The sequence below is a fragment of the Pygocentrus nattereri genome, chromosome 15 (assembly GCF_015220715.1).
Source record: "Pygocentrus nattereri isolate fPygNat1 chromosome 15, fPygNat1.pri, whole genome shotgun sequence".
Lineage (NCBI taxonomy): Eukaryota > Metazoa > Chordata > Actinopteri > Characiformes > Serrasalmidae > Pygocentrus > Pygocentrus nattereri.
In genome coordinates, this window is record NC_051225.1 from 12,685,520 (window position 1) to 12,700,496 (window position 14,977).

The following is a 14,977-nucleotide window of genomic DNA, read 5'->3' on the forward strand; positions in this document are numbered from 1 at the left end:
ATGGAGTTCCTAGTGAAGGTTAAGGAAGGAACCATCTGGAACTGAAATCAGACTGCGTCGTAGGTTATGATCAAGATCAAGCGCATTTTCTTATATTCTTGTCACCTAATTCAGAGCTTCTCTTTTTCATTTGGTCACCTCTCATTTCCTAAGCTTCTGTTGTGATGTCCATATGGCCAGCTGCCCAAGCAAACTGACCTTCTGCCCTTGCCTTCTATGAGCATTCCTAGCCATATTACAGTGACCAAGCACTGGAACACAATTCATCCATTTCATCTACACCAATCAATTTCCATAACTGAAGTTGGCATGGCTGAACATATGAACCTCCTTATGCCAGCTTTCAGTGCTGTGACCTGCTTCAGCAAAGAACAACGACCTTCACGCCACTGGAGCTGAAATACGAGGCCTCGTCTGAGCTCATGTAATTCAAAGCACAGACAACTGCCGACTGCCTGGTCCCTGCATCCCCTGCCATATCCTCTTCTCCTCGCAAAGCTCCAGCCAGGCAATCTGCAGCAATCTGACTGTGCCTTCCGTTCCACCCCAAATTATCTTAATTGCTGTCTGGATGATAAACGCATGATCTGGGCTGAAGCTCCTGAATACACGATGAGTGGCTTGAGGACACGAGCAGGGCTGGGGAACTATAAATGAGGTAATGGCTGCTTAACAGACAATAACAACAAGTGTATTGCTCCACGCAGCCTAATTGTTTCTCCGCATACTTTTCAAATCAGATCTGTCCCTGCAGCGCACAATGACTCAGGGGATTAAAGAGTTTGCGGATGGATTAGACAGCACAGAATTCTACATGTTACAGCACAGCAAAAACCAAGAAAAACAAACATCTGCTTGGAACTGATTAGACAGATCAAATCAACTACAGCAAACTGTTAAACTCAAAAGTAGATTCAATTTGCATCAGACATCTGCCTGAAAGCCTGACGCAGCACTATGTACACACACACACCGATCAGGCGTAACATTATGAGCACCTATTTGTTTCTGTGCTCACTGTCCATTTTATCAGCTCCACTTACTATACAGGTCCACTTTGTAGTTCTACAGTTACAGACTGTAGTCCATCTGTTTCTCTGATACTTTGTCAGCCCCCTTTTACCCTGTTCTTCAGTGGTCAGGACCCCCATGGACCATCACAGAGCAGGTACTATTTGGGTGGTGGATCATTCTCAGCACTGCAATAACACTGATGTGGTGGTGGTGTGTTAGTGTGTGTTGCGCTGGTCTGAGTGGATCAGACGCAGCAGTGCTGCTGGAGTTTTTAAACACCTCAGTGTCTCTGCTGGACTGAGAATAGTCCACCAACCAAAAATATCCAGCCAACAGCATCCTGTGGGCAGCGACCACTGATGAAGGACTAGAGGATGACCAATGCAAAGTGTGCAGCAGCAGATGAGCTGTCGTCTCTGACTTTACATCTACAAGGTAAGAGTGTAATAGAGTGGACAGTGAGTGGACACAGTGTTTAACACCTCCAGCTGCACTGCTCTGTCTGATCCAATCGTACCAGCACAACACACCCTAAATACACCACCACCACATCAGTGTTACTGCAGTGTTGAGAATGATCCACCACCCAAATAGTACCTGCTCTGTGGGGGTCCATGGGGGTCCTGGCCACTGAAGAACCGGGTAAAAGGGGGTAACAAAGTATCAGAGAAACAGATGGACTACAGTCTGTAACTGTAGAACTACAAAGTGCACCCATGTAGTAAGTGGAGCTGATAAAATGGACAATGAACTTGTGGAAACAAGGAGGTGGTCATAATGTTATGCCTGATAGGTGTACATACACACACATATGTAAACAATAACAGTAGACATTAAATGAGCAAAGGATCAATGGGATTGTTGGGACTACAATAATTCTAAAGAAACACAAGTGCCAAAAGTCTGTTCCAGAGGCTAACACACTGTACAATCTACCACCAACAATGTGCCCTTATTAAGTTACAATATTACTGCATTTGTAGTTTGGAAATGAAAACTCATGCAGGCTCTCACCTCTTGTGGAATGTTCCAGGCCATGTAGACGTGACTCTTGAACTCGTCCATCCACACCTCAGCCATTCTGAGGGCATTGCGGCGCACGTGTGCAGTTAAGTCCTCTGTGTAGGGTTTATGAGCACGTTCGATATGGGCGATTCGGGCACAAGGCAACACCTCCACGCTGCCACCACACTGCCACACCTGCATGAACATATACACAAACATATACTATTTCTACAATGCCTGCACAAACTGGATGCTACATCGGCTCATACAGTACTGTGCAAAATTTAGAAACATTTCATTTATTTAACTTCCAGTCAAAATGGCTATTAAGTAAAGTTATTCAGCATCAGAAAAGAAGCAGAAAACATACAACCCCATTTCCAAAAAAGTTGGGACGCTGTGCTGAATATAAATAAAAACAAAATGCAATGATGTGCAAATTATTTAAATCCTATATTTCACTGAAAATACAACAAAGACAACATATTAAATGTTAAACTTAAGAAATATTATACTTTTTTTTTAAAGTTGGGAAGGGGGCCTGTTTGCCACTGTGTTTCATCACCTCTTCTTTTAACAACACACTGTAAGCATTTGGGAACTGATGAGACACGGCTGTAGTTTTGAAAGTGAAATGTTTTCTTATTCTTGTTTGATACAGGATTTCAACTGCTCAACAGTTCAGGGTCTCTTTTGTCCTATTCTACATTTTATAATGTGCTAGATGTTATCAGTAGGTGACAGGTCTGGACTGCAGGCAGGTCAGTTTAGCACTTTTAATACGGAGCCATGCTGTTGTAATACATGCAGAATGTAATCAAGGCCTTCCCTGAAAAAGACGTCTGGATGGCAGCATATGTTGCCAAACATGCATATATCATTCAGCATTAATGGTGCCTTCACAGATGTGCACATCACCCACGCCATGTGCACTAACGGACCCCTATACCATCATGAATACTGGCTTTTCAACTGTGCATTGATAACAAGCTGAGTGGTCTTTATCCCAAAGGACACACTGTCCATGATTTCCATGATGTCCATTTTAAATGAGCTTGGGCCCAAAGAAGGTGGCAGCGTTTCTTGATCCTTTTTATTATATGATTTCTTCTTTGCGTTTTAAGAATTTGAACTCGCATCTGTGGAACTCGCAACAGTGTTGAACTGTTTTCACAGAAAGTGGTTTTCAGACGTGTTAGTGAGCCAATGCAGTGATTTCTATCACAGAATCATGTCTAGTTTTCGGCCATGTCCCCTGCATACAAACATTTCTCCAGATTCTCTTTTAATGATATTACATACTGTAGATGATGAAATCATCATGCTCTTTGCTATTTCATATTGAGAAACATTATTCTTGAATTGTTGCAATATTTGCCTGCACAGTCTTTTACAGAGTTGTGAATCCCTCTTCATCTTTAATTCTAAAAACTCAGCCTTTACACAGCTTTACCAGTCTTTTGCTGCCCCGTCCAACTTTTTTTGGAACGTGTTATTCGCATCAAATTCAAACAAAACATTCAAACATTCAAAACAAATTTCTCAGTTTTAGCATTTGACATGGTGTCTTTGTACTATTTTCAATGAAATATAGTGTTTATTGGATTGAGTTGTCTTCTCACAGTGGATGGGTGGACAGAAGCACTTGTAGATTGTTTCAGATCTGAAGCAAGAGTGGAGCTTGATTTTCTGCTATTTCTCGAAGATGAAAGCTTTAAGTATTTTAGTTTTCTCTACCAGGTCTATCACGGTTGTTAGGAATCTCTGTATTCTCTGTCTTATATACGAAAACAACGTTTTTTTGGCCGTTTTCTTCCTTTAAACTGTCCTTTGCTCATGCAAGTGGATCACCTGTACTAATGGCCATTTTAACTGGAAATTAAACACATGAAGTGTGGTCTCTGACTTTTGCGCAGCACTATATATAACTTATATGGCTTTCATAAAACAGAAAGAATGTGGGTCTTCTGAGTTAACTTTCAGAGAATGGATGACGGATTTTCAGACAGAGATAATCCAGTCTCTAGGGAATGAGCTATACTCTGTCCACGTGGTATTCCTTTAATCTAATGCACTGCCCTCAGTAGGACAATGATAAAAAGCTGACGTCCAGTTTGAAAGTTAATTTTGTAAGTTATTTATAACAGCAAATGCTCTTAATGAGATATCCCTAAACACTGCATTCCCTGCATCCTATATACGCAGGCTGAATTTCACAAGTGTGCACTGTAGGGGGCTCTTAATCGTCAGCCTTTCTGTTTCATAATGTGGAGAGCAGAGCTGCTGGGTCAGCTACAATAGGCTGGGACTGGACTTGAGAGCAGAGAAGTGGAGTGTGTGTGAGGTTGAATGCGACAAGGTTGCCGGATTCGCAGAGCCGCTGCACTGACTCATACATCTCTCATATTCACAGCTTGAAAGAGGCTAACACAGAGATTTGAGGCGAAACTGGCGTCGCATTCGTCAGTCCACCATGAAGTCAGATGGAAAGCAATAGTCAAAAAGCTGTGGCTTTTGCACTGTGAGAAGTTGTAAAAAACAGTAATTGCACTTTATCTTCCATCAAGCTGCTTAACATCTCAGCCCCTGGAGGCAGGTAAAGCTCAATGACTCCAGCAATGGAAATATAAGCAATACAGTCCATTTCCACATGGCAGCATTATATCCAATGGAATCTCAGGAAGGCATAATGTTTCAAACTAGTAAATCACACTGTTTTAGAGCATTAACCCCTTAAACAAAGCTGCAAGAGTCAATTAATCCGTCCCCCTCCATAAGAGCTCCAAACGTTCCACATTAAGTTCTTAATTTATACATTAGTTTCACAGTATTGACTAGAGCTGCACAATATCTTTTATAACCTTATTGAGCAGAGTGTCTTGCCAGTGATTCATTCTGAGAATTTGATGATGGCGACAAATGCATGTCTGCATTAGTGAAAAGTACCAGCAATAAGAATCAGAGCTTTCAGAGTTTTCTATTACTATATAAACAATGCATGACCTCAACACCACTGAAAATGTTGGGGATTACTTGGCGTCTGTGTATTTTTTGTGAAACCAATGTTCTCTGCTTTTTGTCATGATACTGCAAAATTAATAGCTCATATTTAATGGCTGTTTTGTCTGGAAATAAATTGAAATAAATAATGGATGGTCTCTGTATGTGCACGATAATATGCACACACACACACACACACACACACACACACACAAAAACACATGCACACACATACATACACTAACACACAAGCTTGTTTTTATGTAATATTAGGACCTGGGGTTATAAAATATGTAACATACATCAGTCAGCAAAATTTACAGTCCACCCTTCATTTATTTACAGACCTCAACTGCAAAAAGCAGTGATTTGTGAACCCTCTCTGATCTGTATTTAACAGAAAATATTAGAGATGGGATATTTAATGTTATCCATGAACTAGCTTGAGATTGTGCAGTATTTTTAATATATTAAACGTCTACAACATGTTCCAAAAAATTAGGACAGGGCAATTAAAGAATAGGAACACAGGGAAATGTTCAAAAATACTATAACACCACCATAGGTGACGTAAGGATGCTTGGGTATAGTCATTTATGAGCAATGATGGGTCAAGGCAACAGATTACGAACAATGTTCCTCAACAAACAACTGCATAATATCATCAAAAAAGATTCAGAGAATCCATGACAATGCTTTAAAAACCACATGGACTTGTGATTACTTTCCACAAATGCAAGTCATGTACAGTGGAAGCCATATGTCAACAACGTCCAGAAACACCGTCGACTTCTCTGGGATTTTTAACCTTATTGAACAGAGTGTCTCGCCAGTGATTCATTCTGAGAACTTGACGATGGTGACAAATGCATGTCAGCACATGTGAAAAGTACCAGCATTAAGAAACAGAGCTTTCTGAGTTTTTTATCACTATATAAACAATGAGGCGACTGAGAAAAGGGAAATAGACAACAAAGAAAATCTAATCAATCAAAGAAGCTTCTGGTGTTCTCAGAACAATAGACTGGCCTCAACTGCCCAGACCTCAACACCACTGAAAATGTTGGAGATTGTTTGGCATCTGTGTATTTTTTTTGTTAAACCAACGTTCTCTGCTTTTTTTCCACGATACTGCAAAATTAATAGCTCGTATTTAATGGCCATTTTGTCTGGAATTTAAATAAATAATGGACGGTCTCTGTATTTGCACGATACTATTTACAGTTTCTGTTTGTGTGCTTTGTTGTCCTAAAATGTCTGAAGTGAGACAAATAAAGATGTATGAGTTTTTAGCTGTGTTAGATCAGGTGATCTCCATATCAAATAAATGCAAGAAGATGAATAAATAAATAAAGATTGTTATTAATAAAGAAGGGCAGATTAAAAAGCAGAAATGGCCACATTTTTGCGCAAGCCTTAAAGGGCAAATTGTTGTATATGCATATATAAACAATTTCAGGCAAAATAATGAAGGCCAGTCTTTAACAATGTAGTGCCACAGTGTATTTATTTAATCACAACCACAATATAGTCACAATAATAATCACAATATGGCATTTAGTTCATATCATGAACCCCTTTAATGACAAAACCACTTACAGCAGTTACTGAATAATAAGTCTTAAGATGAAAGCTAAAAAATATACTTGTGATTTAGGGGTTTTAAAAGATCAAAGCTGGATTTACAGGACCAGGGTACCGCTGGAGACACAAGAGTCCCTGGGGCTAGCTCCATGCGTCCTGCATGACCCACCACTTTCTTTGTGTCCTTGAGCAAACTGGCTCAGCTCCATGAATACCTGTGTGTCCCTACACCCTAAATGTTCAACAGTGGGAGGTACACAAGACTGACAAGCAGTAGCAAGTGACAGCAGGAACGGCATAAAGGCTTTAACTTTTGTTGTTCAGTCCTGCAGGGCTCTCAAGTCTCTGTGTGTGCGCATTACTTGCTGCTCGCCTCCCACTGACATCATGTCACTGTTCAAGACTAACAAGCAGCACATTAACTTTGCCTCACACATTTTACTGAACTAAATATGTCTTACTTTTACCACAGCTGTAATCTGTATATTTCAAAAGCAGCATTTGAACAGTATGTGCTTGTATGTACAGGCATATGCAAATGTTTGAACCCCTCCAGTCAAATCAGGTGCAAATAAATGAACTTTTCTGCAAATTTTAGTGTATTATTAAAATGTATTTGCTTTAACAAACTGGCAAAAGAATAAAATGTAAAATGTGCAACCTTTTCACAAAACACATTTCCTTTTTTACCCATATATTAAATTCAGCAAACAGACAGTAATTGTGCATTAAAACATAAGTTTTCTGTAGAAATCTTAACTTATGTTAACATCAAAATCAACAAAACGTGTCATTTGACCAAGCTTAAGAGTACAACTGTGTACTGTGTGTGTGGCTGCCTGCTTTTATCTCCCGGCTCCTCCTTGCCAGTACTCGGCTGGCGGCCAGGCTCGATCTGTCTAAAGAGACAGCTGCTCCATAGTTTGCCTAAACTTCCGTCGCACAACATTTATTCCTCAAACGCTGACTTACCTGTACTTGAGTTTTTCCACCATGCTAATACTGATTCCATAGAAGAACACTGGTTCAAATGAAGTGAACTATTATTCATACTTTCAGCAAATATTTATACAAGAAATCTCCATTCCAGCCATTCCAGCACAAAAGAGCTCCATTCATTCTTCAGCTCAGGGAGATGTCTGGGCTCGCGCGAGCAGAACACACAGGCTTGCCAAGTGCCCCAACTCCCTCTAATCTGTCTGTCCAGAGCAGAGAAAGCCAGTCACCAAGAGCTCAGAGATCTGGCAGCAAGATCAGACTGAGGGAGCCTGGCTGTCCAACAGAGAAGGACATGAGCACACACAAGCGCACGCACGCACGCACACACACACACACACACCTAAACAGCTAAACACACAATGACACACATACACACACACACCCAAACACACAATGACACACACACAATGACACACACACACACACACACAAACACACGACACACACACACAAGGACACACACAAACACAAACACACAATGACACACACAAACACATGCACACACATATATACACTAACACACAAGCTTGTTTTTATGTAATATTAGGACCTGTGGTTATAAAATATGTAACATACATCAGTCAGCAAAATTTACAGTCCACCCTTCATTTATTTACAGACCTCAAGTGCAAAAAGCAGTGATTTGTGAACCCTCTCTGATCTGTGTTTAACAGAAAATATTAGAGATGGGATATTTAATGTTATCCATGAACTAGCTTGAGATTGTGCAGTATTTTTAATATATTAAATGTCTACAACATGTTCCAAAAAATTGGAACAGGGCAATTAAAGAATAGGAACACAGGGAAATGTTCAAAAATACTATAACACCACCATAGGTGACATAAGGATGCTTGGGTATAGTCATTTATGAGCAATGATGGGTCAAGGCAACAGATTACGAACAATGTTCCTCAACAAACAACTGCATAATATCATCAAAAAAGATTCAGAGAATTCATGTCAATGCTTTAAAAACCACACGGACTTACGATTACTTTGGCAAACTGTTTGCAACATCCACAAATGCAAGTTATGCACAGTGGAAGCCATATGTCAACAACGTCCAGAAACACTGTCACCTTCTCTGGGCTTTATCTCATCTGAAATGGACTGATGCACAGTGAAACATTGAGTTGCATTCTGACTTTCAGAATGTTTATGGAAATTATGGATGTAATGTAAATAATAATGGAAATAATGTTCTCCTGGCCAAAGAGGAAAAGGTACAACCTCCATATTGTTAGCATCTTAAGGTCCGAAAGTCAGGGTCTGTAATTGTATGCTGGTGTATTATTGTGCAAATGTCAAGGGTGAAAAACCAATGCCAAGCAACATCAGAGAGTATGGGTACTCTCTACTCTCGTGCCATCAAAACCTGTCTCCAATCAAAGAAGTATGCCTCATTAAGAAGCACAAAATACAAACACAAAGATCCCTTATGGCTGTACAGCTGAAAACCTGTACGACATAAGAATGGTTAAAAATTCTGCTTTTAAATTTTCTAAGCCGCTTCTCCGTCAGGGTCGCGGGGGGGTGCTGGAGCCTATCCCAGCGGTCATTGGGCGGAAGGCAGGATACACCCTGGACAGGTCGCCAGTCCATCGCAGGGCAGACAGACAGACACAGACAGTCACTCACACCTAGGGGCAATTTAGCACATCCAATTGGCCTTGACTGCATGTTTTTGGAGTGTGGGAGGAAACCGGAGAACCCGGAGGAAACCCACGTAGACACGGGGAGAACATGCAAACTCCACACAGAGGAGGTCGCCCGGCCCGGGGAATCGAACCCAGGCCCTCCTTGCTGTGAGGCGACAGCGCTTTTAATTGCTTAAATGCTTTTAATTAATCTGTGTCGTTTAGTGTTGAGTTGTGTTCTAACAGCCAAAGCTTGGACAGAAACACCTGGGGCTTTTTCAGATGTGAAGCAAGGGTAGCTCATCTCTCAAAGATGAAATCTTTAAGTTTAAGTTAATCTTTGAGTCCCATTTTCTCCAAATCTTTTTGAAAGGTTTTGAAAACTCCAGTTATTTCACTAAATTTGAAATTTGACTTTTTATTGTACTTGTGCAAATACATTATCTTACATCTAGTCACCTCAGAATTATCTCCAATAACTTATTCTATTGAAAATTAAATAAAAAAGGTGGTCTCTATGTATTATATTTACATTAGAGTTCAGTTTTGCTTCCTTTTTCTATAAAATTACATTTCAATGATAAAAGATTACATAACAATAACAATACCAAAAATCTGGGCAAAAACTATAGGGTTCTATGCACTGCATGCATGAACCCTAAATATATAACAATCTTACAAGCTTAACTCTAAACCTAACCCTAATCTCAACCTCAGTAACCAGTGATGATTTAACTGTTTTAAAAAAATGTTTGATTTTGTGGGAAAAAAGTTGACAAAGGCATTGCGTACAATGTATTTTCCCTGTGATGTTGTACACATTGCCGATGTTTGTGGCCATATGATAAAAAGTCCTTCTGAGATACCTTCTCTATAAATGCCTTCAAAATCACATCTCTTCCAATCCAAACATCTGCAGCTTTGCTCTCTGATCACGTCTCCACGGCTTTGTCAACACTCCAAATCTAAAAACTTCTACCTTTTTCTTTTCAGAGCACAGAGCAATCCAAGGGCGGAATGGCAATGTAGGAGAAGCCTCGTTAGTCAATATTGCCCTGGCGGCCTGGGCCGCAAGGGGAGGTGGCAAGAGCTGCCTCATTTGTCCCTGATTGGAGAGAAGCTCTAAGTCATTCCCATCAACCTCCCACCTTCCTCTACCACACAGTGCTGCTTCATCAGCAATCAGCAATCCTGTCCCCCTCAGAGAGGCAGGGGACGTGGTAAGAACAAGAGAGAAAGACAGACAGAAGGACAAATTAAGAGAGGGAAAATAAAAATAAAATGAAAGCAGAGGTGATTGGTGTAGTCTAAACCAGAGGTGTGGAGTCAGACTCAAGTCACGAAGTTGATGACTCGAGCCTTATGACTCAAATAATCTGGAGATGTAAAGTAGAGGAAACGTAGGGAGTGATTAGGCTGCATAAGGATCTCTGTACAGTTGGTTACTTCTCATGTGATTGGATTTGTTTCCTGGCGCAGGCCTGCCTGCATGTAAATCTGGTATACAGCATCACTGTCATGTGTTACTATGCCTATTATTATCTCTCTGTTTGAAAGGTTTTAATGGCTAAAGTATGACATTCACCACGATGCTGAAGTTAACTTTTTATCACTTCATCCAAGGTGCAGCAGTTACATTCTGGTGCCTAAGGTTGAATGGAAAACTCAAAGCCCACTTCAGCTTCGTACACTGACCATCATTTTGCTGTCTTTTCGCTAAACTTTCCTCTGTTTGGTCGTTTGGTTTTTCTGTTGTTTGCAGTTGTTTTATTTTAATATTAGGCTCCAGAAATGATGAAAAATGAACTAAGTAACTAAGATTTTTTTACTTAGCTACATTCTATAATGGACCAAAATGGAAATCTGCAAAATGGAAGATGGAATATATATATGGGAGGTGGGAGGTATATATCGCTGCTGTCAGAACAAACCTTGTATCTCCAAAATGGTAACTTTACAGGAGAAGTAAAAAAAATACTCTACTGTTAATGTAAGTCAATTGAACCAGAAGTTTTTAAAGAAATTTTGGGCCGTTTCTTTTGGTCCATTCATTATGAAATTTACACACAATGTAAAGGGCTATAGGCATTTTCATTTAAAAAAAAAAAGTAAAAAACTGAAAAAATGAAGATACAAGGTTTTGCTCCGACAGCAGCGATTATATACACAGTGTCAATAAGTAAAAGAATTATCATTAAAATATACTCACAGAACATTTTACTTTTTGTGCAACTGAGTAAATGTAAGCAGTTACTACTCATCTCTGAAAGACAGAATGATAAGGACAGCAATAAGGTGAAAGAGAAAAGGAAAAAAGAACAAGTGTAGGAGGAGAGGGGCGCTTGCTGTCCTTCAGACCTTGGCTGTGATACAAAAATACCTCTGACCCTCTACTCTCTTTATCCTTCCCAAGACAGAGTCCAATGCTGGCCAGCTAAGTAAGCCCTGCGACTTTTCTCTAACACCATGGAACAATCAATGGCACCTGATTTATTTAGAGTATAAAATTTACTGCAAAATCTCAAGCCAGGCCATGGATTATTCATTGGTGAAACTAGCTTGTTACAGGGGAAAAAGGCTTGAAGCTAACAAGGAATTCAGAAAAAACTCCAACAGGAATCTCAGACAGTGCAGGGCAGAGAAATTGTTGCTATGCTCACCCTCTGTTTGACTTTCCCATGTCGACCTGGCTGCCTTCATCGTGAGACATTCATGTCTCATCCAGGGTACATTTCGCCTTTGATACATCTTGTGCCTGGTCATTTTTTATGTATTGCCGTTTCAAGCATTTGCATAAATGCTTTATAAGCCTCACCACTGTGTACTTGGTGCTATATTTTTCAGAGTCTGTCCCACATATGATTCATCACCACAGACTTACTACCAGAAAGCAGATTTCTTCAAAAAAAAAAAAAAAGATACGTAATACTTCTGCTTCTATAGGCACTGGGAAACAAATGCTTACAAACAGCTCTATGAGATTAAATAGGGATACTAGTTTAATGCTTTTTGGCAGATTTTATGGAAATATGGAGTAAAGCAAATGCTTCAGTTTGCTATCACCAATGGAGGTCAGTACTACAAAATGTTCCTGTTATAGTCTGAAACATTTACAAACCAATCCATGTTGGGTTTTGATCAGATTCAGGTGTTATGCATTTAATTTAGTTTCTCCCTACTTTATTCATCCTCCATACTTTTAGATTAGCAACGATTCACCTTCAAGTCCAGCATGAGAACAGTGCATTAGCTTATGTAGGCTATATTTTCTTTCAGACTAAAAACTTCTGGGATGCTGTTTGAAGGCCCAATTAAAGCTCCAGTTCCTGTCTCTTCCAAAGCTGTAAACAATACAGCAGCTATATTCAGATATGGACCAAAATCTCACGCCTAGTTAAAGTTCTAGTTTCTGTCTCCTGTGAAACAGCAGACAAAATAGAAGCAAATTTTACATTTGGACCAAAAAAAAATGAGGCTAGATTAAAGTTCTAGTTCCTTTTTTTTGTAAAACAGCAGACAAAATAGCAGCAAAATTAACCTTTGGATCAAAGAATTCAGGCCAGATTAAAGTTCTAGTTCCTGTTTTTTTTACAACAGCAGACAAAATAGCAGCAAATTTCACATTTCGACCAAAAGTTTCACACCAACAATTATAGCTCGTCCTGTCTCATGCAAAATAGCTGCCAAAATAGCAGCTTAATTCTCCTTCGCAACCAAAAATGTCAAGATTAAAGCTCCCTGTCTCCTGCAAAATAGCAGCCACAGCAGGAAGTGACAGATCAGGCGGTCACCAGCCAGTCCCAATATGTTGGCTGCAGCTGGGTTCTGCTGGAGTTGAAGTGGAGCTCCTGTTCTGGGGTCAATGCCAGGATCTCTGTGGCTCTGGTCCTACAGTTTTCCTCTCCCTCCCCCACCTTCTGCTCTGCCCAGCAGGTCATCACAAAGGGACACAATTAACCCCCAAGACTAAGGGCATCTCCTATGGAGAAGCCACTACCTACTGCTGCTTTTAACCTGGGACAAGCAAGGAACAGGAGTGTGTGTAAAAATCTGCCAGGCTGGGCCTCTTTTGTGATTGCTAATGCAATCGGAATGACTCACATTTCTTGTGTACACTATGTGGCAAAGGACGTTGAGGAACAAAATTGTTCTTGTTCCCACAGAAAAGCAATCAGCAGACCATTATCAAGACTGAAAATCTTAAAAGCATGTCATTCAAGGAGGGAAAATGGCTTAAGAGGGCCATATCCCTCTCCTGCTCAGCATGCTCCTTTTAGCGTGATTAGTGATTGACGATTGTATTAATGTATGTGCTGCAAACGGTCCTGGAGGTAACACAGTGAATGTTTGGTCACTCCATGACTATATAGGGATCAGCAGAGGACAAGCTGTTTTTTAATATCATCTGAAAGCCGTGTTTGTAGTGCTCCTGCCCTTAATGCATGCCCTGCTTGTTGGCTCTCTATTATTAGCTTTCCTCAGGGACCATAACACATTCTCTGGACCATCTGATAACATGCTGAGTTCATACTCAGACTTCCAAGATGTGCTGCAGCTGAAGAACCTACCACAAGATGAATACAATTCAGTTTACAGAATGCAAAACTAGGGCTAGGTTCACAATGCAATATTAACTATTTCTGCACCAGCAGGTATAAAAAAATAGTTATTCTAATTCTAATAACCAAATTCTAATTCCAGTAGTATAGTGCAAATATCAGAGACCACTCTTTATTTATTTACCAGTCAAATAGTCCATTACGTTCAAGTTAGGACTGAAAGATTAATCATTTTATATTGAAATCGTAATTTAAGACAATGCAATTTTCAAATCGCAAGAACTGCAATTAAAATTATAGCCGAGATAATTAAAAATATAGTTCTCCAAGGTTCTTACAAAATGGTTCTTTAGTAAAGACAGTCATTCTACATAAAACTCTGAACACTCAGACCCATTTGCATGCATAAGAAGTTCTTTGCATGGTGCAATGGTTCTTCACATTGGAGAACGTGTTGTATGTGGTTCTGTATAGCATCAAAAAGGGTTCTGATATTGTTACATTGTTGCTTGTTGATGTCAAGCTTATAGAAAGAAGAACATTTTGGTCCTGGAGAGAACTTTCCAAAAAGGTTCTGTATAGAACCATATACAACACATTCTCCATCAATCTGAAACATTTCACAATGCAGAGAACTTTTCATGTATGCAAATGGGCTGTTGAGTCCATATGGATCTACACAGAACCACTGTCTTTACTAAAGAACCGCTGAATCTTTATTAAGTGTGTATATTAGCAACAACGTTTTAAGTTTTAAGCAGGGAAACTGAACCTAATAAGATTGCCAAAAGCCTATTGGTTGAGTTAGACCAATCAGATGCAACCAAACTTCCATGTGTTGTGACATCACAAACACAATTTCCTGGCAGACACACTACGTTCAGGGGTTGAGTCTTAAGCCTAAAAAGGTGGATGTTCTTGTTTTCTTGGTCAAAACAAATGAGCCCTGAATCAAATTATTTTTTTATCTCAATTTAAATTGCAGTCACAGTGTTAGTTGGAAAAATTCCGATTAGATATTTTCCACAAATCGTTCAGCCCTAGTACAAGTTATTAATTTTTTACATATATTTAACAGAAAAATACACATAACCAAAAATATATATACATATAACAAGATACATATCGGTAAAATATCAACATTTTCAGTATTTAGTGTGTCCACCCTTTATTACA

General features: G+C 39.7%; 1 protein-coding gene across 2 annotated transcripts in view; it reads right to left on the bottom strand.

Annotated features, from left to right (window-relative positions):
* galnt18b (UDP-N-acetyl-alpha-D-galactosamine:polypeptide N-acetylgalactosaminyltransferase 18b) overlaps positions 1-14,977 on the bottom strand; it is a 116,953-nt gene that overhangs the window by 27,148 nt on the left and 74,828 nt on the right. For both annotated transcript variants that reach the window (XM_017707268.2, XM_017707270.2), the window contains exon 7: positions 2,029-2,214. In XM_017707268.2, the coding sequence (XP_017562757.1) occupies positions 2,029-2,214 (186 nt within the window). The remainder of the gene's footprint in view (positions 1-2,028; positions 2,215-14,977) is intronic.